This window comes from Nelusetta ayraudi, unplaced genomic scaffold, assembly GCF_046127955.1.
Source record: "Nelusetta ayraudi isolate G7.1 ecotype Tasmania unplaced genomic scaffold, CSIRO-AGI_Nayr_v1 ptg000008l, whole genome shotgun sequence".
Classification (NCBI taxonomy): Eukaryota; Metazoa; Chordata; class Actinopteri; order Tetraodontiformes; family Monacanthidae; genus Nelusetta; species Nelusetta ayraudi.
In genome coordinates this window covers 3207581-3233156 of record NW_027466058.1, presented here as the reverse complement: position 1 = coordinate 3233156, position 25576 = coordinate 3207581, and the positions used below count along the sequence as shown (strand labels likewise).

General features: G+C 48.0%; 1 protein-coding gene across 1 annotated transcript in view; it reads right to left on the bottom strand.

Annotated features, from left to right (window-relative positions):
* Positions 1 to 25576, bottom strand: part of LOC142883506 (uncharacterized) — a 108146-nt gene that overhangs the window by 47452 nt on the left and 35118 nt on the right. The window contains exons 14-17 of the mRNA XM_076018422.1: positions 24450 to 24479; positions 24308 to 24334; positions 23719 to 23772; positions 3021 to 3065 (exon numbers count right to left, since the gene is read on the bottom strand). Coding sequence (XP_075874537.1) covers positions 3021 to 3065; positions 23719 to 23772; positions 24308 to 24334; positions 24450 to 24479 — 156 coding nt within the window. The remainder of the gene's footprint in view (positions 1 to 3020; positions 3066 to 23718; positions 23773 to 24307; positions 24335 to 24449; positions 24480 to 25576) is intronic.

The window sequence follows — 25576 nt, the reverse complement described above, 5'->3', positions numbered from 1 at the left end:
CAAACTGCATATCTGTTAAGCTGCGGTTAGGGTACAGCACCCCTGGGCCCCATAAAAATGATTGCACCCTCTTTTTTTATTTTATCCTTGCTAAAGCACTGTACGCAGCGGCCATCTGTCTGCTTGGCATGTGAGCCCTGCGCAGCGCCGCTGCAGGGGGCAGAAGGTGGGAGCAGCTATTTAACTTGCGCGGCAGGTACGCCACGATTGACCGAAAGCTGCCGATGCTTTCCGATGCCAGAGATCCAACACTGACTGCAAAGCACAAAGAGTCAGACAAGGACAGGGGGTCCGTAGCCACACGTAACTCAAAGGCTTATAATACACATGATATTATATCATATATAAATACATAATATTAACATGAAGGGAAACAATAATGTGTGAACTTTGCTAAAACAAATAGTTCTTGAAGTTCTCCATTTGTAATGTCACAAAGGGCACTGCTTGCTCTCTTCAGCCTCTTGGTTTCGTCCACTTGTGAAAACTCGGATGCTCAAAGAAGCACCAGAGTTTTTAGCTGGAACCGAAATGACCATTTTCTATGACGGCCGTAAACAGGGGGCTAACTATGTGTTTTTATTTTTTTCCGGTGAGCTAAAGAGGTTTTAAATAATCAACTGAACGAGGCTGCTGCACCAGAGTTCAGCATGAAAAAAAACAAGACTTGGGTTTAGTGTGTTCTCATCAGTTCAATCCAGCTATAAAAAAAAAAAACACATAGATCGTTCATAAAGTTAATAATTCAGCGCGCTGTATTGGCCTTGATGGTACGTTTTCTGAATGCTCTGTTTGTTTTGTAACTCTCTATACTGGTGTTAAGCTGAGCAATGCTTTTATTCAGCGCACCAAAGTTATTGCTGGTTAATTATGAATGTGGGAACGGAGACTCCCAGCGGTAATGCATCACAATTAAGAACCCTCCCCCCTTACTGTTCCTTTAAGAGCCAGATGCATCTACCGCTGCTCTGTATGAGCAGAATGAGTAAATGTTGTATGCACACTCGGAGATAAGCACTGTGATATTACGAGGAATTTAAAATTCAATATTGGCTGCTTTAGTTGTAAACAGCTGGTTTACTGCCGTAAACAGAGGGCTAACTAAATACGATGTTTACTGGAAATCCATACAATTTTCCTGGACGGCTTCTAACGCACTCCGCTGGGGGGTCTGGGGGGGAAATCATAGCTCGGAAACACAAGAAAAAAGACAGCGGATTGATGAATCGTGTGTGCTGCCGCGACCTTGATGGTTTACCTCTGCCGTCGGCTCGGGCCGGGCCTGGTTTATCAGCATTAAATGCCGCCTGCAGGCGGTGTTTTTTTTCCGGAATCGCGGACGCGGTGGGCGACGCCTGCTCCTTCAGGTTTTCCCGGAGGGAGAGTGCGAGCGGCTAAGTCTCCTCGCACATGGAGACGATGATGGGATTGTGGCACGAAGACGACGTGTCTCATCATAACAAATAAACCACCCACAGCTTCTGCCCCCCCCCCCCCTCCCCCTCTTTTATTCAAACTGGCAAATTCATTCATTCATTCAGCGTAGTGACGCACCGTACATCCCGGAGCCCTCTGCTGATTATTGTCCCGCGACTCTCCTGCTGCGGGCCTTTTGCAGCTGTCAAACGAAACCAATTTGACTCTTGAGGAACGCCCCTCTCCAGCCCCCTGGACAAGAGGAAGCGACGTACCAGACCACGCGTCCTGAATTGTCGATTTCTGCCTCCCCGCCTTCTCTCCGAAAGATCCGCCTTGGCGAAAACAGGCGACTCGTAAAATGCCAGTACCGTCGGAAAAAAAGCAGGTGAAGCCGGCTGAGGGGTGTCATCATCGGCACGCTGCCATTTAGAAATGTCACACCTTCCAACCCCCGCGCCGTCTTTAATCCCGCCCCGTAACTCCGTGTCCTGCAAAATTTACGAGTTATTAAAAAGTCAGCCTCTGTGAGTCATCCGGGAGAGGTTTAACAGTGAGCAACTCCATTATGCTAAAGATAATTGAAGCTATTGTGCTTAACAGTGACAGCAGCGAGGGGGAGCCGTCTTTCAAAAAATAATAATAAAATAATAAAATAAAAAAGTGAAATGGAATAAGACAAAGCCGACGTGCAGACCGGGGCAGCAGGGCATGAAAATAATTGGACACCCGAAGCATCTGAGCTACAGTTGCCGCCCTAGACGGTCCTGTCTGTCGCTGACATGGAGGCGGCGGAGCGTCTGACGAGCTGCACTCCTTGAACGCATCGCGGCATCGTCGGCGCCCCCTTTCAGCGTCTGGGTCACTAAGCCAGGCGCACAAAACAGTGTGTGTGATTGACTCGGACGCCCCGAGGAAAACGCCATAACTCATTGAGTCAATGGACCTTCAGACGGACTCCTTCCACTCATCGATACAGACTTTCTTAAGGGATACCAGAACACACACACACACACACACACACACACACACACACACACACACAGACACATACACACTCGTGGTTTTGTGGCTAATAACACGGCTTGCTGGCGGCGGTCAGCAGGGGTCCTCAGACAGACGGAGACGTTTAGGGAGATCGATGCGGCCGCAGCCGTTCCTTTGGGGGTTTTTTTCAGCCCGCGTCCGAATCCACGCTTTGCTTGGCTATGCTTTTATAAATACAAGTGCCGTAACTTTGGGTAATGGGACCAATTACAGCCGGGCGAACAAAAAAAAAAAACAAAAAAAGAAAGAAAGCAAAGCAAAAGCGACGATTTTGGCCTTTTGGTGAAAATGAATTTCATTTCTTGTCAAATTGATTCTCGACGACACAAAGGGTCTCGGGTAAGAAAGTAAATAATGGCAAGATGACGGCGTCTCAGTTCAGCCGTTGGTGCTCGTCATCGGGTTTAGTTTGCAATCAGACATTGAAACGAGGGCTTTGGATTTCATCCCTTTCGCTTTGAATCGATAGCGGAGAGATGAAAACATTTGCGTAGGACACGTGTGCGTGTGCGTGTGCGTGTGTGTGTGTGCGTGTCGTTCTGGTGTCGTTCACTTACAGCCGGGCCTTTGGGTCCTGGTTCGCCGGCCTTTCCTCTCCGTCCCTGCACCCACACACACACACACACACACACACACACACACACACACACACACACACACACACACACACACACACAAACAGACAAGAAAAGAACCAGCATGAGTGGAGAAGACAGACCGACAGGTGTGGCTGCTGGCTGGGCACACTTTCTGCCTGCAATTAAGGCCCGACAGCCTCTGCTGTCAGCGTCTCTAATTTGCTTTTAATTAACAAGAAGAAAACAGCTTAATTGCTGCACCCCGTGTGGCCCGCTGCTCTTTGTTCTCTCCCCCTGGTTTACCGCCTCTCCTCCAGCTGTGCCATTCCCCCGGCGCATTAATCAACCCCGGGAGCAGAAAAATAAAACAGCAAAACAAACAGGTCAGTTGCCACCCCGAAAACCTTCCACCCCCCAGATCTGTCCGACGACGCCGCAAAACCAGGTCACAAGGAAACAAATATTTTGATGTTCAATTTACTGACACGCGGCGGAAAGAAAAAAAAAAAGAGCAGGAATCTTGAAAAGCTGACATCTTAATGAGCTGTAACGCCATCCGAAGCGGACCAAAGTTGCTATAATTCGCAGCAAAGAGGGCTCGTGCGCGCCCGTGCCAGGAAAGAGGATGAAACTCCATCACGGCTGTCCCATAAACTGGCAGAACATCACTGGCGGCGCCTTACAAGGAGCGCCTTGGAATTAGCCCGCTCCTCGCGGGCGCGAAGCGGGTGCAGAATCAACTCAATTATGAGATTTTAATACTCTGGCCAATATCAATTCACTGTACGGCAGCTCTAATCAACTGCCGGGGCGTGAGACAAAGCAGATATCTTAAGTGCTAAATATGATTACCGCTCGCCTTAATAGGAGTTTCATCATCCGACGCAGTTGCCGCGCCGGGCCCTTTTCTTTTCTTTTGCTCTGCTGTCTGTGTCGGCGCACGTGCACGCGCTCGCGCACGCGCACTGCCTTTAACGTCGGGTTGAGCGGCGATGCAGATCTGCGGCTGGAAATAAAAAAAAAAAAAAAAAAAAAAAGACAGAAGCGGAGAATCTCAAAGCGCCGCCCCCCCGATTCTTCCCTCTGACACTCCACGTGTTCGCACACACACACACGCACACGCACACTTTAGTAAACTGGGTCGCCATTTGGCATGTGCATTTGCCTGGGAGAAAAAAAAACTTCACTGAGAGACTCAGACCTCGCATTTCATCATCTGTTTGCATGTGCACTCGCGCATATGTTTGCTTTCTATGTTGATCTCTTTGAGGTGCGCAGATTATAGAACGATAAAAAACATGACAGGCCAAAGTGTAGAATTATTAACCTTAATAGCGGCACAGTGGGACTGGCGCAGGTTCCGCTCAGGGGAGATGAGAGCTGCCGTTTGATGTGCCAACGCAACCTTGGCCAGCGTCTTTTCATCCTCTGCTAATGTTAGCCTTGATGCGACGCGCGCTTGATGGTGAGCGGAGATGAGCGGGGTTGCTATGTGTTACTGCTGGAGCAGAGGCAGCAGCGGAGTCTATGAACGTTAGAGGTCTTTATGTGGATCACATTAGGCTCCGATGACTGTGTGACCGCATTTGAGGTGACCAATCAAAATGTTTTACATCGTTTAGGCCAGTTACAAACTACTTGAGGCTCGCTATTGGTATTAAGTGGCAATTAGTGAGGCTATTAGCGACATTAGCAATGTGACTGCCTTGTGCAACATGAGCAAAACTCAAGCGGTAGCTATGCTAGCAATTGCTTTTATGTGAGTTTCAGTATCTTTCTGTCATCTACCATCTATCATGTCCTCTCTCTCTTCTTTTAAAAAGGGCCCTGTTATGGCCCCTTCCAGATTTGAAGGTCCAGTGTGTAACATTCATTACTTTTATATTGGTTAAAAGCTTAAAATACTGATCATAAATACATTAATAGAAGTGTATACTCGCAGAACAATAAAAGTAATTTGGTTTTCTTACCCATAAAATGGTTCTTATTTATGTATAAGAATATAAAAATAGCAAGGGTCTTGCTCCCAGTGAGCTGCCATCTTGCACCGCCATATTTTTAAGGAAGCCCAATGTGGACAATTCAGCCCGCCTGACAGCGTGTTTTGTAATTGGGGTGACAGCTTGGGTCTTCAAATAAACACGAGGAAGAAAGTGGATGAGCTATACAGGTTTGAGTGCTCAGGGGAGAGAGAGTGAAAGATGCTGCAATCTGAAATCTAACCACTTGATGTCGCTGTTTCTTCTTCAAAATCTCCGCATATAAAACCCTTATCCTTTAAATGTTTCGGTCAAAAAGCTGTACAGGCCTTACAAAACTGTTTCTCTCATGCATTTGAACCAGCCAACTCCTTTGCAACAGGCTAGCTGCTCACAGCTAGCGCTAGCTACAGCTCATTTCAGAGCAGTAAAACTCAGAAAAAACAGCCAACGTTGAAAAGCGCAAGTTGTCATTTTTCGTGCTTGGTGTTTTAATTTGCATGCCAGTAGTATCATAATAGGTCAACAAGTCATTCATAATAGGATCCCTTTAGGGTGCAGCTAGCAGCAGCTGCTTCCCACTTTAATGACAACTAAATGGGAGTAGATTGGTTTTGGAATTCAGTGCAATTTTAAAGCCAGTTAAAAACAGTGTTTGTTTGACGCTGGTGAGATGGATAAGTACGATTTCCCAGTAGAAAAAAAAAGAAAGAAGGGAAAGTCGTTGGGCTACAGCGTTGTAGCCAAATGTATTGTGCAGCCTGTGACTCACAAACTAAATTGGTGATGCTCTTATTAGTGCACTTTCACAGAAAAAGCACAGGCCCACTCCAAATCATTACGGCTGCAAAAGCAGACCATTCTGTTTGTTCTCCCCTCAAGCTCTGCCGCTGCCCTTTCTTGATGAGCAACAAAAGCAGATTACGCAAATAAGTAATTTGGCTAATGAATATTTCATACGCCATTATGCCAAGTAGGTCATAAATTATGCAGCTCTTCAGAAATTATTTCTCCACATCTGCCATTAAATGTCTCTAAGTGCCAAATTGCATGCAAATGTTATGTCCACATACGAATTAGCGCAACAAGGCATAGGGCGGCGGGCTGCGGCTCGGCTTCTATTAATATGGAGTCAGAGTGCGGTTAAACACAGGGCTGGAGCAAAGCGGCGCAGCGAGGGGCAATTTATGCAACCAATAACAACACGCTAATGTTACTTTTCAATGTATTTGTCTTGGAGAGTGTAATTTACACGTTCTACTCGCTTTTAAATTATGGATTGGAGCCTTCGTGAAAACACATTTCAATACAGGTGCTGCTGTCATGTGTTTGGACGGCAGTGCCATAATAGAAATGACTGCACTGCTTATATGCTTATATGTGTAAACAACAATGCTCGGTTTTCTGTAGACCAACGTTTCAGTGTTTCAATTTTATTGACAGTGATTAAAGTTTTTCGGGTTTTTTTTGGTGCCTGAGAGAAAGAGAACACCGAGCATAGCTCAAATATTTCATTTGTATCACTTTTAGTCATTTATTTGCCTGGGACACCAAGAGTTCATTTTCCCAGTAAAAGCAAAAAGCATGTGTTAAAAACCAGCGTGACCTTGTGTTTTCTTCTTTTTCTTTTTTCCCCCCGCCGTCACTTAGCAGACTGCTCCGGACAAAAATCACTGCACGCTGACACAAAATCATTTGTCCGGAGCAAAGCCGTCATCCCTGTTTGCACTCGGTCGACTCTCCAAACTTTAACCACCTGCCAGTGACACGCGAGGAACTGCCCGCTCTGGCTTTCGGACCCGATGACGGACAAATGTGTGAAGCGTTAACGCCGGGCTTTAAGTTCGCTTCTGTGTAAATGCAATTTTATCGACTTTATCATTTGTCACAGAGTATGTTGTAACCCGACACGGCGTGGACGGCGAACACCTTTCGCCCGGAGGACGGCGCCGACTTAAGTAACGCCTTGGGATTGGACGGGAAATTGGTATTTTGTGGACTGACCTTTTGCCGTCTGCGAGCCGTGTGATAGCTGCCTCCACCGCACAGACATTTAATAATAGGGAAAATGACTTATCTGGTTTCGTAGAACCAACAGGTGAGATGGCAGATTCTCAAATGCCCGACCTCTTTGTAAAAAAAAAAAACGTCCGCGTGGCAGCGAAGCGGAGCAAATCTTCAGCTCTTTGTGTCCTGTTTTCGCCGGGTTGTTTCTGGTTGAATCTACCTTATTGAGCGGTGCAGTATTGCACTATGCACTGCCAAGTTTGAGCTCGTTTTCATTTGTGTACACTGAGTCAAAACTGCAACAAGCCTCATGAAGTCAATGGTGCGCATATCATTTAATAATCCAGCTCTTTCAAAACTATGCTCAAATTTTCCGTACGCCTTCATACTCCAATTCAATCTGTTATTATTGGATCATAGAACAAAAAAGGATTGTAAACTCTTTGTCTACGTATGTGTTCGTAGATACGATTGAGAGTTTCTGGCCAAAGTTCCTTCGATCTTACAAGCCGCCGTCTCCGCACACCTTTGGTTGCGCTCGCTTATTCCTCGTCCTCTCTGCATAATGTCACCATCCTATTACTCCAGTCTCAGCCCTTCTGTTTCCCCTGTCACCTCCTCTTCACTCTCCCACTTCGTCTCCTGTCACTCAAGCCGCTCCTTCCCTTCCGCCGACTTCCAGTTCCTGTCGGATCACCCGGCTGTCCCTGTTGCTAAGCGACGCCTCGCCGTCCTATGAATTTGACAACATCTTAGCGCTCGATTATTATTTGAGTGCTGCAGTATGGAGCCCCGCTTTAGGTCGCTGCAGTAGATTAAAGGAGGGGGGGTGGTGGAGGGAGACAAAGAGGAATGGAGGGACTTGAGGGGAGGGAACGATGGGAGAAGGTGGGTGGGGAAATTGGAAAAGAGGGAACCGTCAGCGTGCGTCGCTTTTAGTCTCAAAGCTAGACGTGCAACCAGGCTCAGTGCAGCCTGCCTCGAACCTACAGGCAAAGTCAAGAAGAAGCAGCAGCAGCAGCAGCAGCAGTGAGCCGTCGTTTATGATCACTCTATAATCCTTATCCCAAATGTCAACACATTCTGGGCTGAGACTGGACTCTCCGCGTCCGACGGGCCGCCACGCGTCGGCCGAAATGCACGTCGCGTTTCTTTTTCTTTTTTTTTAAGCAATAAAGCAGATATACCATCAGAAAGCTGCGGTAATCCACCTGACAAACGCCCTTGTCAAGAGGGGTCAGTCGATAAGCTGCATGAGCCTTCAGAAACCAACACCACAGGTGGCGACTCGCACCTGACACACAGCTTACGGCGACAACGTGATGGATGATTCCCCCCCCCCCCCTTCCTCCTCTTCCCCCTCTTCCCCCTCGCCCCGTCCTACACGCAGAGATAATCGTTAGCAGGTAAATCAACTCGATGTAACACCCCCCCCCCCCCCCCCCACACACACACACACACACACCCTCCCCCCCCCCCCCCCCTCCTGACATTTGATCTCTTATCCTTTGCGCTGTGCTAATTTGAATCTCTGCAGGAAAGATAAGGGAGCTATGAATAAAAGGGCTTTGGCTCAGGTCTTAGCACTGAGCTCGCCTCCTTTTCCTGCAGAGTTGCATTCAAGTCATTTAGATTTATTTTTGAAGCGTTCATCCAGCGGCGTGGCGAAAGACGTGGGAGAGGATTCTGGGGCAGAGCGAGCAGACTCGCGTGCGGGAGGAGCAGGATTTATCATCAGTTAAGTGTAGGGCTCGCTATCATTAGAATGTTTCTGATACCAAGCCAATTTTGATACCGGTTCAAGAGGAATACCTTTTTTTTTCTGATGCCGGATGTTTTAAAACCAAAAATAGATTGGAATCACATCCAAAAACTTGAACCCATTTTAACGGCTGATTCAATTCAGGATTTGCTCCAAATCTGGTTTGTTGTCTTCCCGTCCTTTGCCGCTACATCTTCGGCATGAATGCTGCATTTTGCTTTATTATTATTTTCTTTAAACTAACCTTAACGAAGTGGAGCCACACTTCATTAAGACAATAGTTTTCACTCCGATGCAAACAAAGGTTTGAGGGCATCTTTGGTTTACGCCTCTATCATGTGAAAGTCAATCGCCAGCGACTTTAGAGTCGATACAATCGGAGCTACAAATGTATCGAAGTTTGGTACCCAGCCCTAGTTAGGAGTGCTCATATTGCTGCCATTCTCCCCCAGTGGTTACATGTGGTATTACCACCAAAATCAAATTACAGCCTTCTAAACCCCCATTGTAACAAGAACGTTATTCAGTGACATACATTTCAGCAGTCTGATTGAAATTCACGTGTTCATGCTGTATGTGATGTACATAAAAGTGTCAACGCTGCCTGTGCACCAATTAAATCTGCCTTCACAGCTTCAAATAAAAGTGACCTGAGCCTGTAGAACATCATCAACTGGAGCCACGACTCTTGCCGTCACATCGTTTTTCATTGTGAGGTTTCTTGTTTCCTGAGCTGAGAAATCTGATGCTGAAATCTCTTACGACATCGCAATGTCACGTCTGAATGCCGTGTGGGAACTCGCAGGTGCACTTCTGCAAGAAATAGGGCGATAAACCATCCAAATACCGCCTGCAGCATCGGAAAATATTTTGGCCAAAGTGTGAGAAAAGTTTCCTGCGACGACAAGGCAACAACTTAGCACTCTCTTCCAGCTGAATCCAAATAATTGACTGGCCCGGCCGTCAGCACCGTTGTTCTTCCCTTCTTCCACCAACTGCCTGTGTGTTGGCGCAGCCTGAAAGTCCTGGAGGGGCACCGTGCGACTTCCTTCAGCCAACTCGGCGCGAGACGTTATGTCGCTCATGGGAGAGATGACCTTTTCATAACTGCAATCCTCACATGCCACTCCCACTCTCTCTGGCTGAGATGAGGGCCCGTCTCCCTGCAGGGGACGCGCACGTCGGCCATCTGAGCCTTTTGTCTAAAGCGCATTTGGCTGGACCGCAGTATTAAGCTGATGAGGAGCAGCTGTGTTTGCTTAGCAGGCACAACTGTGAGGATGATGAAGTCATCTCATTTCTCCGCGCCATTTAGGAATTAAAAGAAAAAAAAGAACATGCGGCGATGGAATCTATAAATATCAATCTATAGATCAAACAGTCAGTCAGTCAGTCAGTCAGTCAGTCAATCAATACTTCAATTAATCTAATCTAATTAATCTAACAGTGTCTTAATCACGATCATTCAATTGTGATAAAATTCTAATAACAAACAGATAAAAACGTTATTGGCAAAATTATGGATATATTTATCAATCACTACGTTGAGACACTCAAATTACTTTTCGGCTGTGGTGTTGTCATGTGACTGGTTGTTTTGCATTTCATGTCACAACATCCATGTTAAAAGGTCAACTGTTTAAATAAACCAACCCCACTCTCTGTTATTTGTCTGTGTATATTTCTCTTTTATCATTGTCAACTCGGCCTCTGCATTGTCTATAGAACGGCCAGTCTATAGGGTTGCGCAGCTGTACTGAGCATCATCAAGGTGTGATGACCTTCAGCTGACCTGTTGATCCATCCAACTTAGATCACACAGTTATATTTAGCCAAGTAGAATTATCTGTATTTTTGTAAATATACAATATAGTTCAAGTCTTGGGAACTAGGAAGGATGTTTTATAAAAAAAAAAAAAAAAGAAGACACAAGACTGCATCATTGAAAGCATCTTTTCCTGTAACAATTCCTCGGAAGTGACGGAGAGGCTGCTGCCTGTATGTTTTTTCGCCCCCCCCTTGTTGTGATATTTTCCTGGTTGCTTCATGAGGGAAGGCAGGACTAGCAGTGCTGGTTGCTAGGTAACAAACATTTATGTCTATTAGCAGTTTTGGGATTAACTGCCTGGGATTTCACAACCTGGGATAAGATCTAAAAATTAGCAAAGATTTGCTTCTGCAAAAAAAAGAAAAAAAAAAAAAAAAGCAAAGTGTGAAAAATCCAATCTCTGCATCCTCTTATCTGGGCTTAAGACTTTAGATCAAAGTTTCTGTAATACGGGCCCCTGTGTCAACTCTGTCCCTTTGTCAACTGCTGTATTAATTAAGCACTCTTTGAGATTTGGTTTGTTAATTGGACGGGGGAAGCAATTCAAGGAGTTCATCCCCGACTCGCTGGGACTCGATTCACTTTTACCTTTGAGAGATTAATTATTAATGAAGCAACCGTGAAAAGCGTGGAGATATTTTGGAGAGAGGGGGAGAGCGTTCAGCATCTGGGCCGCCGCCGGTCTCAGCTCATTCCCATGGGGGGGGGGGGATGGAGATGTTTGTCGTGTTGTGTGAAAGAGGGACCAACCCGCACCAGGATGCATCTGCAGCCCCTCAGACATCCACACAACTAAGAGCAAAAAAAAAAAAAACGAAAAAAAAAAAAAAAAAAACGGCGATTGAGATACGGGCGATAATTGGCGCCACTGTCACAAGCTAATTTATTCGGCAATTAATTCTGAAATGTCATCCTTTATCCACCCCCTGAAGGAACTTGCTAATTTTTCATTCCAAATGTTTGCACCGCGAACCATAATGAGGAGGCCAGTAAAAACGCTTGTAATCGAGCTTCACAACACCAGTTCTATGGTTTAACATGCAAGTAAGTGGGAACAAATAAAACGCACGCGGCTCGTCTTCAAGAGGCATTACAATAACTTTAACCCCCCGGCCCTCCAAAAAAACCCAAAAAAACAACAACAATTCAGTGTGATTTCGTCAGGACACACAACTAACAATCTCACTAGAACAATCTGAGGAAGCTCTTGTGCTGTCTCCCCCCCCCCCCCCCCACCCCGGTGAGCCCAGTGTGTAAACCGCTCAGCTGCTTCTGGGCGTCTTTGCCGCCCGTCAGCTGAGAAAGGAGGACAGACGCTCCACACATCCACCTCCTCGGCTGCCGCCGCAGCTGCTGCTGCTGCTGCTGCTGCCGCCGCCGCCGCCGCCAGAGGAATTTCGCAGCGAAAACCTGCTTTTCACGGTGTCAAGTCAGCTGTCAGCGTCGCCCGAGGTAAATATCGATTGCGCGCTGGTTCGCTCCAAATGTCAGAAAAACACACGCGGTCGAACCGCGCGGGCCCTCACCTGCTTTGATTAAGAATCCAATTAAGCAGAGTGAGAAGGCAAATCCAACTTTCCCCTCGACCACCACACACACACACACACACACGCACACACACACTCCTGACTACCATTGCTTGTTTGGATGCCATCTTAGGATGCAGCACAAGCACAGAAGGAGGAGTCGGGGGGGTTGCTGGGCACTGGAGCTGCAGAGATCCTTTGCACTTTGGTAAGAGCCTCAATAAAATAGGATTTGTTCCAGTTGTTTACTGAGGGTGAAGAGGAGCGGCCAGGGCAGGAAGAGAACGGCAAAGCCGACAGCTGCCTGGCAGGGACTCAAATGCAGCTTAGCGGGTTTTTTTCTTTCCCTTTCTCCCCCCCCACCCCACTCCAATCGTTCCTGAGTGGCACACAATGCTGCCTTTAACTCACAGCCATCTAAATATTCCCGGGATGTTAGAAAAGGAGGCGGCTGACGCCGCACAGGAGACCGGAGCCGGCCAAATGCTGCACCTATGGCTCTCGGCTCTGGAGGATCCTATATATATATGTATGTATATATATATATATATATATATATATATATATATATATATATATATATATATACATATATATATATACATATATATGTATATATATATATATATATATATATATATATATATATATATATATATATATATATATATATATATATATATATATATATATATATATGCGGCTCCGCGGGAGCGATTCGCACCGCCGCCACTAGATGGCAAACTAGCTTCGTGGCAAACGCATTGCGCAGGGGGGAGGGGGGCGCGGCGGAAAGGGACGGAGTCAGCAGGGATGACTGTACGCTCTCCATCCGAGTGGATGGATGTCCTCGGCACACGGAAGTATGTGCGTGTTGGGTACAATGACTAATTAGGCAGCCTGGCAATTAGGCACAGAATACCATAAAGGATATTTTTTTTTTCTGTCTTTCTGCAGAGGGTTTTGCAATGAAGAGCACGCATCTCCACAGAGGAGACGGCAAAGGAAAGAAAAAACACAGTGGAGCTTGAGTGAGAGTGACAATCATTTCCATACCGCATCACGCCTCCCCTTCGGCTGCCGCGCGACACACAAAAAAGGGGGACGCAGGTGGCATGACAAGGGATGTAGCATATCAATGCGTTAAAAAAATTAAATAAAATCACCATTTCAGGGCCATTTTTTTTGTTTGTTTTTTTGGCAACCGGGACGGGGGACGCATCGCCCCGGCTCTGTGTGCAAACACTCGAGGCGGAGGCAAAACACACGGGAGGCGCTGCAGACGGCGGGGAGGGGGGAGAGCGCGAGAGAAGAAGAAGAAGAAGAAGAAGAAGAAGAAGAAGAAGTCTTTACAGCGGCCGCACCCGAGGCCGTGAGTTTTAAGAGCTCGTTGACTTTAACAACTCCTAAGGAGAGGAAAGAGGCCCGCAGATATGATCGGAATTTGCATTTTTATGCGGCAAAGTCGATAAATCTATATTAAATCACAAACCCAGTTCCTTCACTTCACGCCGTACTCCCCCCCCCCCTCCCCTCGCACCCTCCCGCCTGCTGGCTCTCCTTTTGGCTGGCACGGCTGGGCCTCGCCGAATGTTCTCATCTCCTAATGGATGCTGTTATTAGTCTTGGCTCTTGGAGAAATTTCACAGTCTCATCTGGACTTTTTGGCCGGCGTTATTCTGCCGCTTTGCAGCTACCGGGCCACTCGCGTTTACAGACGCGCCAGTGTTTCATTACAAGGCGTTATCCACGGCCGAGGAGAGAAAAGAACGAGGCGGACACATTTAAAAAAAAAAAAAAAAAAAAAATCCTTTCAATAAAACCCAGCGTGCTTCATTTTACAAACCAAATATTTGAGGTCATGGAGAATACGCTGTGCAAAGACTCCACGGGCGTGCCGACTGGGTAGCTAGCCCTCGGCAAGTCTTACGCTTCGCATCACTCATCGCCGTGCATAACAAATTGCGCGCGCGCGCGCGCTCGATGCCGCGCTACCATCTGTATAATATCAAGCCGCCCTAAACGCGCTGCCGCTCCCTGGCAGGGCCCATTAAAGTGGACGCAGACGAATGTATCTGAATCGGTCGCGGGGCAGGATGAAAGTGTGAAGAATCGGAATATGTGGCTGCAGCGGCGCTGCTCTCAAGCGATGCAGCCTCCCACCGCCGCCGCCGCCGCTACTGCTACTGCGCTCCAGTGTTTTGCCGCATGCATGCAGGGCTCGGCTGCCTCCCCTCCTCCCCTCCTGTGCCCGGAGATGCTTCCTGTCCTCGTCCCTCCAAAAAAAACAAAAAAAACAAAATAGCTCAGGCAATACGGAGATGTTTGAAAGCAAAACCGTCAATTTTCACACAGTTTTGGAAGGAAAAAAGCAGCAATTTCTCAAAATTTCCGTCCAACCCCAAAGTGCCCGACGATTACAGGCAATTTTGTTTTGTGCGGTCGCCATGGCTTCCACCCCCCCCCCCCCCCCCCGCTTTTCACCTTTCCTCTTCCGCTTCACGTGTTACACTTTGGGATTTCAGAATGGCAGTAGGTATGAGAGCATACATTTTAGAGGCGGCGCGCTAGCCGATAACTGTTGCTAGCTGCTATCTTTCGGACGTGCCTCGGCCTACCTGGCGAGCCCCCAAACTGGGCCGCCGTCGGCCCGCAGGGTTAACTTGCAACTGGCTAGCATTGCTCGGCCGAGGCGGCTCAGGGGATGGAATGTACTCTTCTCACCCTCCGTCTTCACTTCTCGGAGGTCAGAGTGTAAACGCAGTAATCTCACCACCTAAAAGGTTACATGTTGAAAGACTGCACTTGGGCAAGAGTGTTTATTTGCACTGAAACATGGCCTTCCAAAGTGTTTTCTTTTGCTTTTTTTTTTTGTTGTTGCAATCATCACGTTGTGATGAAAACCTTGAAGCAACGCGCATGCCTCAGTGTTTTAAAGTCAGAAGTGGCTAAATGTTGCGGCATATGAGTCATCAATAATGCGTCTTGTTGTTTTCACCTTTTCTGTTTTCAATAGTTTTCTCCATTTTCTTAGGTAAGGAAACATCAGGTGATAAGGTGACCAAGAAGACGAAAGACGGTCTCTCAAAACTGTAAGGTATTTACGAAACCTTATTTACCCTTTATAGAAGAAAATGAAGAAAAAAAATGTCTTTGCCATCTCGGAAAAAAAACTCTAATATTGCGTATTGCGTGAAAAGGCCCCATACTGATACCTGCCATTAAACATCGGGCTGTGTTAACATACAGGGGGCTAAAAGCTTTGTAAAAAGACTGTGATATTCCTTTTATACGTGTACGGTAATAGCTCGTGGCTGGATAATGTTCAAGCTTTTAGCGCGTTATAGAGAAATTGGGTCTCTGTAAAAGAATATCGATCTCAACACGGCAACAACATCTGCCGCACTCCACCGTCACTCTGCGATCCTGCGCCGCGAGTTATTGGAAAAATTTTCTTCTCAAGACTGGAAAAAAAAAACAAAAAAAAACTCAGCTCGCCCTTGGGCGCCCGCCGGAGTTTTCTTGCGTATCGAGATCGTGTTTTGGTAGCGAGATGAGAGACGTCTGAAAAGGCGAAGCCAAACAGCGTCGGCCGGCCAGCGGTCACCTGGTCTCGTCACCTCCCGTCCGCCCGCGTAACTCAGCGAATTCATTCCGGCCGACCCGCTCTGACACGCGGCGCCGCATTAGCGCGCCGCTGACCCGGCTGGCGCGGAAGCGGAGAACGTCGGCGAGGAGGGCACCGGCTCTGGGGGCAGGGGTGGGGTAGCTGGGGCAGCCGCTCGGAGGGCTCGGCGAGCGGCCCTGCCTGCGGCTCCGTCACCAGAGGAAGTCAACGCGCCAGGCTACGCTGCTGCGCCGGGCCTGGCGAAAGCTCGGAGGATGTTTTGGCCTACATTAGCCCTTGTTGAACAGCGGGCTTGTTACAGGTGAGCGTGCACAGATCGGGTTGGCCCTTTTCAAAGTCCTCCCCCCCCTCACCCCCCAGTATTTGTTCCCCTTTTAATTAAGTGGGGGACTAATGTGTGTTTATTCAGGACACCCCAAAGATGTTTCTTCATCCTGGGGAAACGACATGAGTCAGACAGATAAATCAAAAGCTCTTTGCATTTGTCCTTGTCCTGTGCACGATGCTTCCTGCCCCCCCCCCCCCGACCTCCCTTCCTTCCACCCTCCCGCCCTCCGTGGCCCTCCCATTTCCCCAGCTGGGCCCGAACGCGAGACCTTTTCACAGCCAATCAGGTCAAATCTTTGTTTCATCCTCCGTCCCAATGCACTTGACATTGTCAAGATTAATTGCCTTGTGCACTGGGCAAACGTGTTGCCTTCCTGGTGCGATACAGATGTCAAAAGCACGGCTCGTTGGGTTTTTTATTTTTTTTTATTTCTTAATTTGAATGTTGGACGGGAGCAGAGAAGGCGAGGGGGATTTTCTGCGCGCACGGCAAAGGGTTAAAGCGCCGCCCCCGCCGCTTGTAAAAGGCACAGGGGGTGTAAATCTCACCGTAAAGTCTCAGCTGTGAGTCCTGCTGACCTGTAAATTCTTCCCTCCGTGCCACGCTGCAGCACTGAGCTCCGGTAAGGTCGGGCCAAAAGTGTAACTACATATCCACGTCATGTTACTGTATTTAAACACGGCTTTAAAGACGCAGCGCATCAATAAGAGCCAGTCGCCTGCTCCACCTGCACAGCGGGAATAAAGACAAACTTACACCTCCATTGCCACAGGTGAATCAGGGAGTTTTGACTCCTGATAAACTGCACTTGACCTCCTTGAGTTCGAAGCTTTTTCACAAGTTTGACAAAAACTGAGCATTTCAGTTCAGGTTTAAAGGTCCCACATTATTCATATTATTCACATTTTCAGATTTAATTTTACTCCAGCAGAGCAGCTTCAGACAATCAACTGTCAAAGAAAAAGTCTACTTAGCCCTCTGTTTACAGCCAAGTTTTAGCTTACTGCTAAAACCGTAGGGCCAAAAACCAATAGTGGAACAAAAAAGCCTGGAGGCTTTTGCCAGTAATTTGCCAGACATATCTGCCGGCTTTCTAAGCTGCCCTTTGTGACATCATAAATGGCACATTTCCAAAACTGCCTGTGTTTCAGGCCGCACTTTCCGATAAGTGGAGCGAGCAGAACAAGTGAGGGTGGACGCTCCTCATTTCTCAGTATTCTGTTTGGGTGACATAATGTGGAGCTTTTGTGGGAGATTTTTGTTCAATGACATAACAGGCGGCGGCGGCGGCGGCGGCGGCACATCGCTGAAAGAAAGAAAGATGAAGGCAGCGAGTGCACAGATCTCTAACCCGCCTGTGGGCTCCTGATGAAAGATTCTCACTAAATAATAAAATATTTATTATCATTGCTGTGGAGTGATAAAATAATTAAAAAAATAAAAAACAACGAAAAAGTGCTGTAATTTTATGCCATTTTTTCCCCCTCTGTATCGCCCAAATCAGCGGCAGCCTCCTGTGGAGAACTTCTGGCAGTGAGGCTGGTGTTCTCACCAGGGACTCGTTACTTAATAATCTCTCCCTGCAGGTGCTGCGGTGGAGGTCAGCAGTCTGTTACAGCCGGCCGCGTGGCTGCGCACGTCTGCCTCCTACACCTATGGCGCAGGAAGCTGCTGCCAAATGTTCCGGCCCTCCCACCAACGAGCTCATAACTCCTCCCACCTCGGAGGAGGAGGACGGGGGGGTGGGGGGGGGGGGGGTTGGGCTGACTGATCCAAGTGAACCGCTGCCAAGTCCATCGGATAAAATATGAATATACGATACACTGCGGTGGCCCAATTATCTCGGAACAACATTAGCTCGTTCTTGCGCGGAGGCATCGAAATTCCGGTTGCGGCGTGCGTTCTCCCCAGCCCCCGGGGTGAACGCTGCACTTTTGCGGGCCAAATTAGGTTAACTGACAGAGGCCATTACGCGCTCGACAAGGATACTTGGATTTAACCGAATGAATGACATCGTATACGAGCTGACGCTAATGTTTAGGCCGCGGCGCACCTGCATTAGGCCGTCCAGCCGAAGAGGAGCAGTGGCATTTTTGAAAAGGGTCGTTTGTTCCGCGCATATTCGCGATCCAACGCGCGCACGTGGGCTCCCAGCTAAAAGGGGGGGGGGGCAGAAAAAAAAGGGCAAACCACCAGCTGCTTGGGAGCGAGTTGTTCCTGCTTCCTGTGGACAGGCTACCGTTGCGGCAAGCAGGAGGGTGACGGAGGGAGAGGCACGGCGGTGCTGCGGTGACTTACAGGCAGCTGTCCTGCTCTGTCAATGCAGGGCTTCTTGAATCCTCAAACACCACCATCACCCCCCGCCCCCTCCCCCCCCTCTCGCCGCACCCCCCCCCCCCCCCCCAAAAAAAAAAGACAGCAATTACGTCCCTCGTCTTCAGAAGTGTGGACCTCAACTGTCCCCAAACGGCGGCGAGACGAACGATCCTCCCAACTGTTTTGACAGATTATACACACGCGTGACTTTAAAGTGCCCGGGCAGCTGTTGTAGTCATTAGTTACATTCCTTCACTTTTCTGACACATGAGAGGAAACCAAGAAAGTGTGCGTGCGCCGCACTTTCTGACGCGCATTGATCTGGGGGGCCGCGCCGCCCCGTGATCTCGGGCGATGGCGGATGACAAATGTGACGCGAGAGCGCAGGAAGAAGGCTGGAGACGGAGGCTCTGCTGAATAATTCTCTCAAGAGAGCCGAGCCGGGATGGGGAAACGGATCGGAGTTGTTTTTTTTCACCGCCTCTCGAATCCCCGACGAGAGGAATCGCGTGTCAAAGAAGCCCTGTGTGCACCAAATGCACTGACAGACACCGAGAAATGATCGTAATAATCAGGCACTGAGTAAATTGATCTTCAGAAAACAGCAGATTTACAGTCTTCTGTAAAAACAATGACGTCTCGCAGCGCCTGCTGAAAAGAACAAAATGAGCGTGAGCCAGTTTCAGTGGACGGGAGGAACGACAGACTGGCAGTGCCTCCTGTGACATCACAAAGGGCTTAAAGAGTTATACTAATAGGTATAGATAGGCTTTTTTAATATCCAGGGCTCACTGACTACACTGGAAACATTGTTAATTTGGCCCAATATGGTGCTTTCTTTCCGGAAGTCATCCAATAGATGAACATTTTGAAGGAAATAAGTCCTGCGTTTCTTCTGTTTTGAACGAGTGGTCTGGTCCTGTCTGAAATATTGCGGTGGGCTCCAGGCAGGATTGGGCGTTTTCTTTTTTTTTTCTTTTCTCAAACCATCTCATGACACCTGCAGCAGTTGCCTCGTACAGTTCAGTGTCAACAGACCGAAACCTCAGACAACCTCTGCAGATGGTCACTCCCACGGGAAAAAAACACAAGTCAGGAGGAGGAAGATTCGCCACAGAATCTAAACAACAACAAAACAACAAAAACAACAGGCAACGCTCCTCCAAGACCAGATGCTTGAGCCCCGCCAAGTTAAGACAACTTAAAACTACTCCGACCCAGCGAAACGAGCTGACTAACTATTTTAATCATTAGGTCAAAATTAATTAATGAAAAAGTGAGAGGATGTGCGCTGCATTATTCATCCGACGTTGACAGATGATGCGCCGCTCTCCTTCCTCCGGGGCTCGCTGGAGTTTCATCATCTCTGCGCCCCGCGCGGCTTTGTCGAAGAACAAACACCGCGCAGCACATCTGTCGCACACGAGCATTCCCCAAAGCAGGACACAATGAATCCTTTGACGCGGCGCCGGGCTCTCGGCAAAACTGGAGGGGGATTTTTAATTGCTCCGCATTTGTGCTATTTTGCGACATAACATACGACGGTGAGAACACAAAAAGCAAAACAAAAAAAAAGGTGCATCTTTGTGGTTGTTTACTGAGCTTTGGAGGAAAAAGCAAAAAAGGAATCATATTCAGCGAGGACTTATTTTATTTTAATACAGGTATATTTATCCAGCTAATAAGGCTTAAAGCAGTGGATTAAATCTCCAATACCTATCCTGTAATAGGGGGATTTTGAAGGTGATTATTTATTAATCCACGGGAGCCTGCCACCGCGGAGGGGATGCGGCCGCGTCTGAAAGCGAGCCCACACATGTCCTTCCCCCGAACGCTGCGAAGCGCTGAGGGCGACGCGAGGAAGTCCTGGCAACGCATGAATAAACCGGCCCTGCCGCGCCACGTTCCCGTACGTTTTCGGCTTTAAGGAGGCATGCGAGCGCCTCCTGACCGAGCGTGGGTTGGTTTTCTTACCCTCCCCTCCAGCTTATTTAGAGCATAGCGAAATGAAAGCCACTTTTCCGTCGCCGCTCTTCCCTCGCTCGCCCCGTTCGAATGCGGCGAAGGCTTTGGAACGCTCCCTCGTACATATACGTGCGCGCCGTGTGAGCGTCTCCTGGCGTGAACACGGCTCTAAAATTAAGAGGCGGCCCTACTGCCTCCATGACCTGCGTTATGAGGGCGCTGTGATTACAACACAGGGCTTAGCGCCTCATTAAAATTGCTTGATCAAAGTTTTTCGCCCATTACGTTTTGCAAGTGGGACGTATCCTTTTACACAATCCTATTTTTTCTTCTTCTTTTTTTTAAACATGCTGCAAGCGTCCTGCTTGGTGCCTCCAACTCTCTGCATTACTATTAATGGGGACGTGGAGGGGAAATGCATTTCCCCTTAATTCCTGGACATCTTTGGCGAAATGAAATCAGGATTCTGTGAAGGTCACAGAACGGACCCGCGTGTGCTCGTTGCTTTGAGCTTCACGGAGGATTTGAGGCAAATGGCGACATTCTCGACCGCCCCCTTTACATTCCCCCCGCCCTCCTTCTGAGGTGTCCTACGCATCTCCTTGAAGTAAATCTAAATAGCTTTGAGTACTTGTACTTTTCCCTCGACAATAAATTGAAGCGGACAGTGTGAAAGATAGTCCCGCTTGAATCTAAGGCCTTGTGAAAGCTCTCCACTCCCGGCTATTGTATGAAGGATGCTGAGTGGTCACTGTGTGTCAGGCTATTCTGCGTCCCTGCCCCCCCTCCTCCACAACCCTCCACTTCCCCGCCTCCCTCCCCACCCAGTACAGGAGCCACGGCTCGCGGGCGAAACCAATGAGCTACTACAAGCGCGGACAAGAGTTGCTAATTGGGTGAGATTGTCTTGCTTGTCTCAGCTCGGCCACAAGCTGGCACCCTGATAACGATACACACACGCCCCGGCGCCGCCACCCATCCTGAAACAGGACACATCAGAGCCGCAGAGATGCACCAGTTGGTCAACAACCCCCCGGACCACATGGGTGCTCCTGGAGCTAAGAATAAGCAGAAACCTTAGCAGATTAACAGCCAGCGTGAAGTCATCCCGTCATCAAAGACGAGGTATTAATAGGTCAGGACTGCGTCTTCAGCAACAACAACAACAGCAGCGGCAGCAGCAGCGGCGGCGGCAGTGGTGGCAGCAGGACATGTGTCAACTTTCTGGTCTGTTTTTTGCACAGGAGACATAGGGAGAAATTGGAAAGAAGGCACAACACTGAGTGCGGAGGCAGCTATTTTATCGAAAATAATTATCACGGGGGGAACATATTGCACAGGTGCAGTGCACGCTATAATTGATAGCTGTGACACTCAGGCAGATGAGCTATAATACAGCCCTTTACTAATGAGGCAGGGAGATACCGCCGCCGCTGCAGCCTCAGAGCACATTTTTCCTATGCTGCCAATATAGTGGTTGTGTGTGTGTGTGTGCGCGCATTGCATTTCAGTAAATGGCTGCATGAGTCATACACTGCTACTGTTTTTGCATTTGCTCACAGAAGGGGTTAAAATTCCTGAAAGTCCAAATGCCTCAAGTTAAAAAGACGAAAAACAAAAACAAAAAACAAAAACAAAAAAAAAAAGCCCAAAACATTTGCCTGACCTAGTTACGGCTTCTCCATGGCTCAATCGACTATATATTTTACAGTCTGCTGCGGCGGATCCAAATGTTTTGCCCGCTGCTTTGTGACCATTCCCCGTCAGACATTCAAAAGCGCTCACACACTCGGAGACTGTGCTGGCCCAGTCAACAGGGTGGTACACAAAGGAGACAATCTCCACCCGTCCTTGACGACCGCCTCTCCGCCGCGATGTCGAGGGACGGCAGCATATTTCCACAGCTCATTTAAGGCCTGCCTCAATATTGGCTGTAACGCACGAATGAAGAGAAAAGCAAACCAGCATAAGGTTTCGGAGTGTCATAGTTTTCATACCTCGTTAAATATACTGGCTCTTAAACTCCAACCGGCGGTTAATGGACTGCACAAACAGATGCGTAGCGATTTTTTTAAAAACATGTTGTTTTTTTTCCCAGCCTCTGATGCACAGAGGAAGCGTTTAAACACAGTCGAATGCACAGCTAAGTGTATGTCCAGGCTGTAAGATGACGTTAAGTACTCACCAAATGAACAGGTGACCATCAATTCTCTGATTATTCGCACTGGTCAATCAGAAGCCTTGAGAAACGCACAACAGAAGGCGCAACAACAGTAGCTGCGTTTCCCCTAAAATTGTGCAAAACCTAAATATCGCAATAAAAAACTCGCAATGGAAACACCTAAACTTCAAAAAACCTCTCAAAAGTCGCTAATGGGTTTTTAATGCTCTCATGAGGTGGTTTTTCAGAGGTATCGATAAAGAAGTATGCCGCAAAATGTGTAATAGAAACACTTTATTTGCATTTACACGTCACCAGACGTGACATACGGGGGGGGGGGTCACGTGACCAGTTCAGACGGAATATTTTTAAAGTAATCAAAGAGAAAAAAATAGCAACCATTCTTGACAGCAAACAAACGTAAACAAACGAAAGCAATTGCGGCGTATGCGCTTCGCACCATTCGATGGAAACACCTGCAAATCGCAATGGTACTTTGTCGAAATTCTAGAAATATCGCTTTTATTTAGCGAAAATCTGTAATGAAACGCAGCTACTGAGCGCAGCACAAGGAGCGCAGCACAAGGAGCGCTCTAAGTATGGACTGACAATAAAGTAGATTTACTTCTGGTTATTCCATGGCAATAAAAAGTTAATAAAATGTTGTCCTGTGTGTAAAGGATGAGGACGTTCATTTATCCATACAGATGGGAAAAATTCCTGTTTGAGAGGTTGAAACTAGCACTGTTTTGTTGATATCTGCCGGTGGACAAAAAACTCGAGCTGCATTGAAGGTAACATGTCTTTACAGAGCGACCAACCAAAAGGGCCAAAGTATGTTTTTTTTTCACAGACTGTACCTTTATTTCAAATCGAATCTGGCCTGAGGACTAGAGAGGAAGGGACTGAAAACCCAGCCAGCGGGACTCGACCATTTGTGCTGCCAGTCACACTGTGAGTGTGTGTGTGTGTGTAGTGTGACCCCTTAACCTTGACGACTATATATTAATTGTCACACAGCCAACCCTGCAGCTCCCCTTGACTCTTTGCGGGCCTACAGATCATCTTTGCCTATTCCCAGACGACAAAAGCCACTCAGCTGCCGTTTGGCCTTTTCCCTGGGCCGGAACCCTTGCAGTCAGGCCACACAACAGCCCTAGTGTCTCTGTTTACTCACCCTTTTGCCCTCTTTGCCTGGTTCCCCGGGCTGACCTGGCACTCCCGCCAATCCCTGCAGTAACGACATGCGACATATTGAACGGGGGGGTGTTACATCCTCGTGTATTTGGCAACGGCGGCGGGAGATTACGGCTCGCTTCTGGTGCAAAAAAAAAAGAAAAAAAGAAGCTGAGGACAGATGTTTGTGCCACATGTTCTCGGCAGATTTGCAGTCAAAGTTGACACAGTGTTAGCCGGGGTTTCAAAAAAAAGAGAAAGCAAGAGGCGCGAACAGAAAGGAGTGAGGTTGTCCAGCTGCAGTTTCAAATCGCCCTCGTTTCTGAGGCTTTGAAGCCATTTCACTGCGTACGAGGCAATTTGCAGCCTTCTTTAATCAGAGCCCAGGCCTATTATTAAGGTATGCGCTGCAGCCGTGATGGTGTTTTGAAGTACCTGTTAAGCGGCGCGCTAACGGCCTTTTTCCAAGTGCCTGTTGAACCTAATTGTGCTGCATGTTGTGTTTGTTTGTTTGTCTTTAGTCCGACAAGAAAAAAGAAAACATATGCAGGCGACATCTCTTGCTTGGAAATAGTAAGTAATTGAATTACCTTGTCTCCCTTGATGCCTTGAGAGCCCTGCGTGAGCAAAATAAAGATTTATTTTCACAGAGCGAAACACGATGAAGATCACAAACAGTAGGAGGGATTTCTTTTTTTGATTTTAGGGAAAAGTAATGTGTTCTGAAAGTACCTGTTCCCCCTTGAGACACTCGCTCTCGGCCTTAGGAACGGAAGGAACAAAGCGAGAAACGTCAGTAAGCGTTTAAAAGAGGTGATAAAGGAGTGACAAATCACACGACCCGTGTATATTTTTACGGTACGCATGCTTGCCGGTTATAGGCGGGCGACACAATTGGTCATGAGGTAATTATCCTTGGCTGCCCTGACCCGGCAGAGAAGTTAGGCCTCCGACTATAACAACTCTGCCGGCACCCCGCTGGCTACTGTCAGGAAAGGGCAGACAGAGGCGTCGGGGTGGCCGGCGCACGCAAGCGACACAAGGCCGACGTGAAACATCTCGGCTTTCAAATGCGAGCCGAATGCCGGTAATTGGTGTCTTCTTTCGATTGGCATCCAAAAGTCAAACGCTGTTGACTTTTCTTGGCAGCGTCCGCAGAAACGGACAAACATAGATCTCTCTCGTCAGGCGCGGGGGCGTCTGGTTGTGGGGGGGGGGCGCTCGTTCAAAGAACAAGAAAACACACACAAAAAAACCACAATAGGCGAGAGTGTTTAACTAGAGAACAATCCTGGGGCATTTTGTTTTTTTCTCCTTTTTTTTTTTTGCAGCCTAGTGATAAAAGAGTAACAGCGCTGACCTGATGCCACGCTCCCTGCTAATAAATCAATTATTCATGCGAAGGCATGCATCTTTAGCTGCCTTGTAAGCGCACTGCCTAGTCTGACCTTCTGGTAACAAGAGACAGCAGTAAATCTACTCGCAGCAAGCCCGCGACTTTCCCCGAGTCCTGCCCAACACGATTCTGCCAACCAATTTACTGGCACGACGTGAGAAAGTTTTGTCTCTCGCTTGGCTGAGGGGAGGCTGCTCTCGTCCTCGTAAATGTGAAAATAGCACGATGAAAGACAAGGCAAGGCAAGGTGGCGGCGGCGGCGCTTTCGGGATTTTGCCGCGGCGTGAGGGGGGCGGAACCGGGGGGGAGCCGCAGGTCTGGTGTTGATGTGAAACCTCCAGACTGATCCCCCTCATGTTGAGAGCATAATTAGCTAAACCCTTTAATCTTCCGCAGCCGTCGGCTCCCCGGGTACAATGCGTTGATGGCGTGTCACCCGCACAATCACTCCGCGCGTTGATAG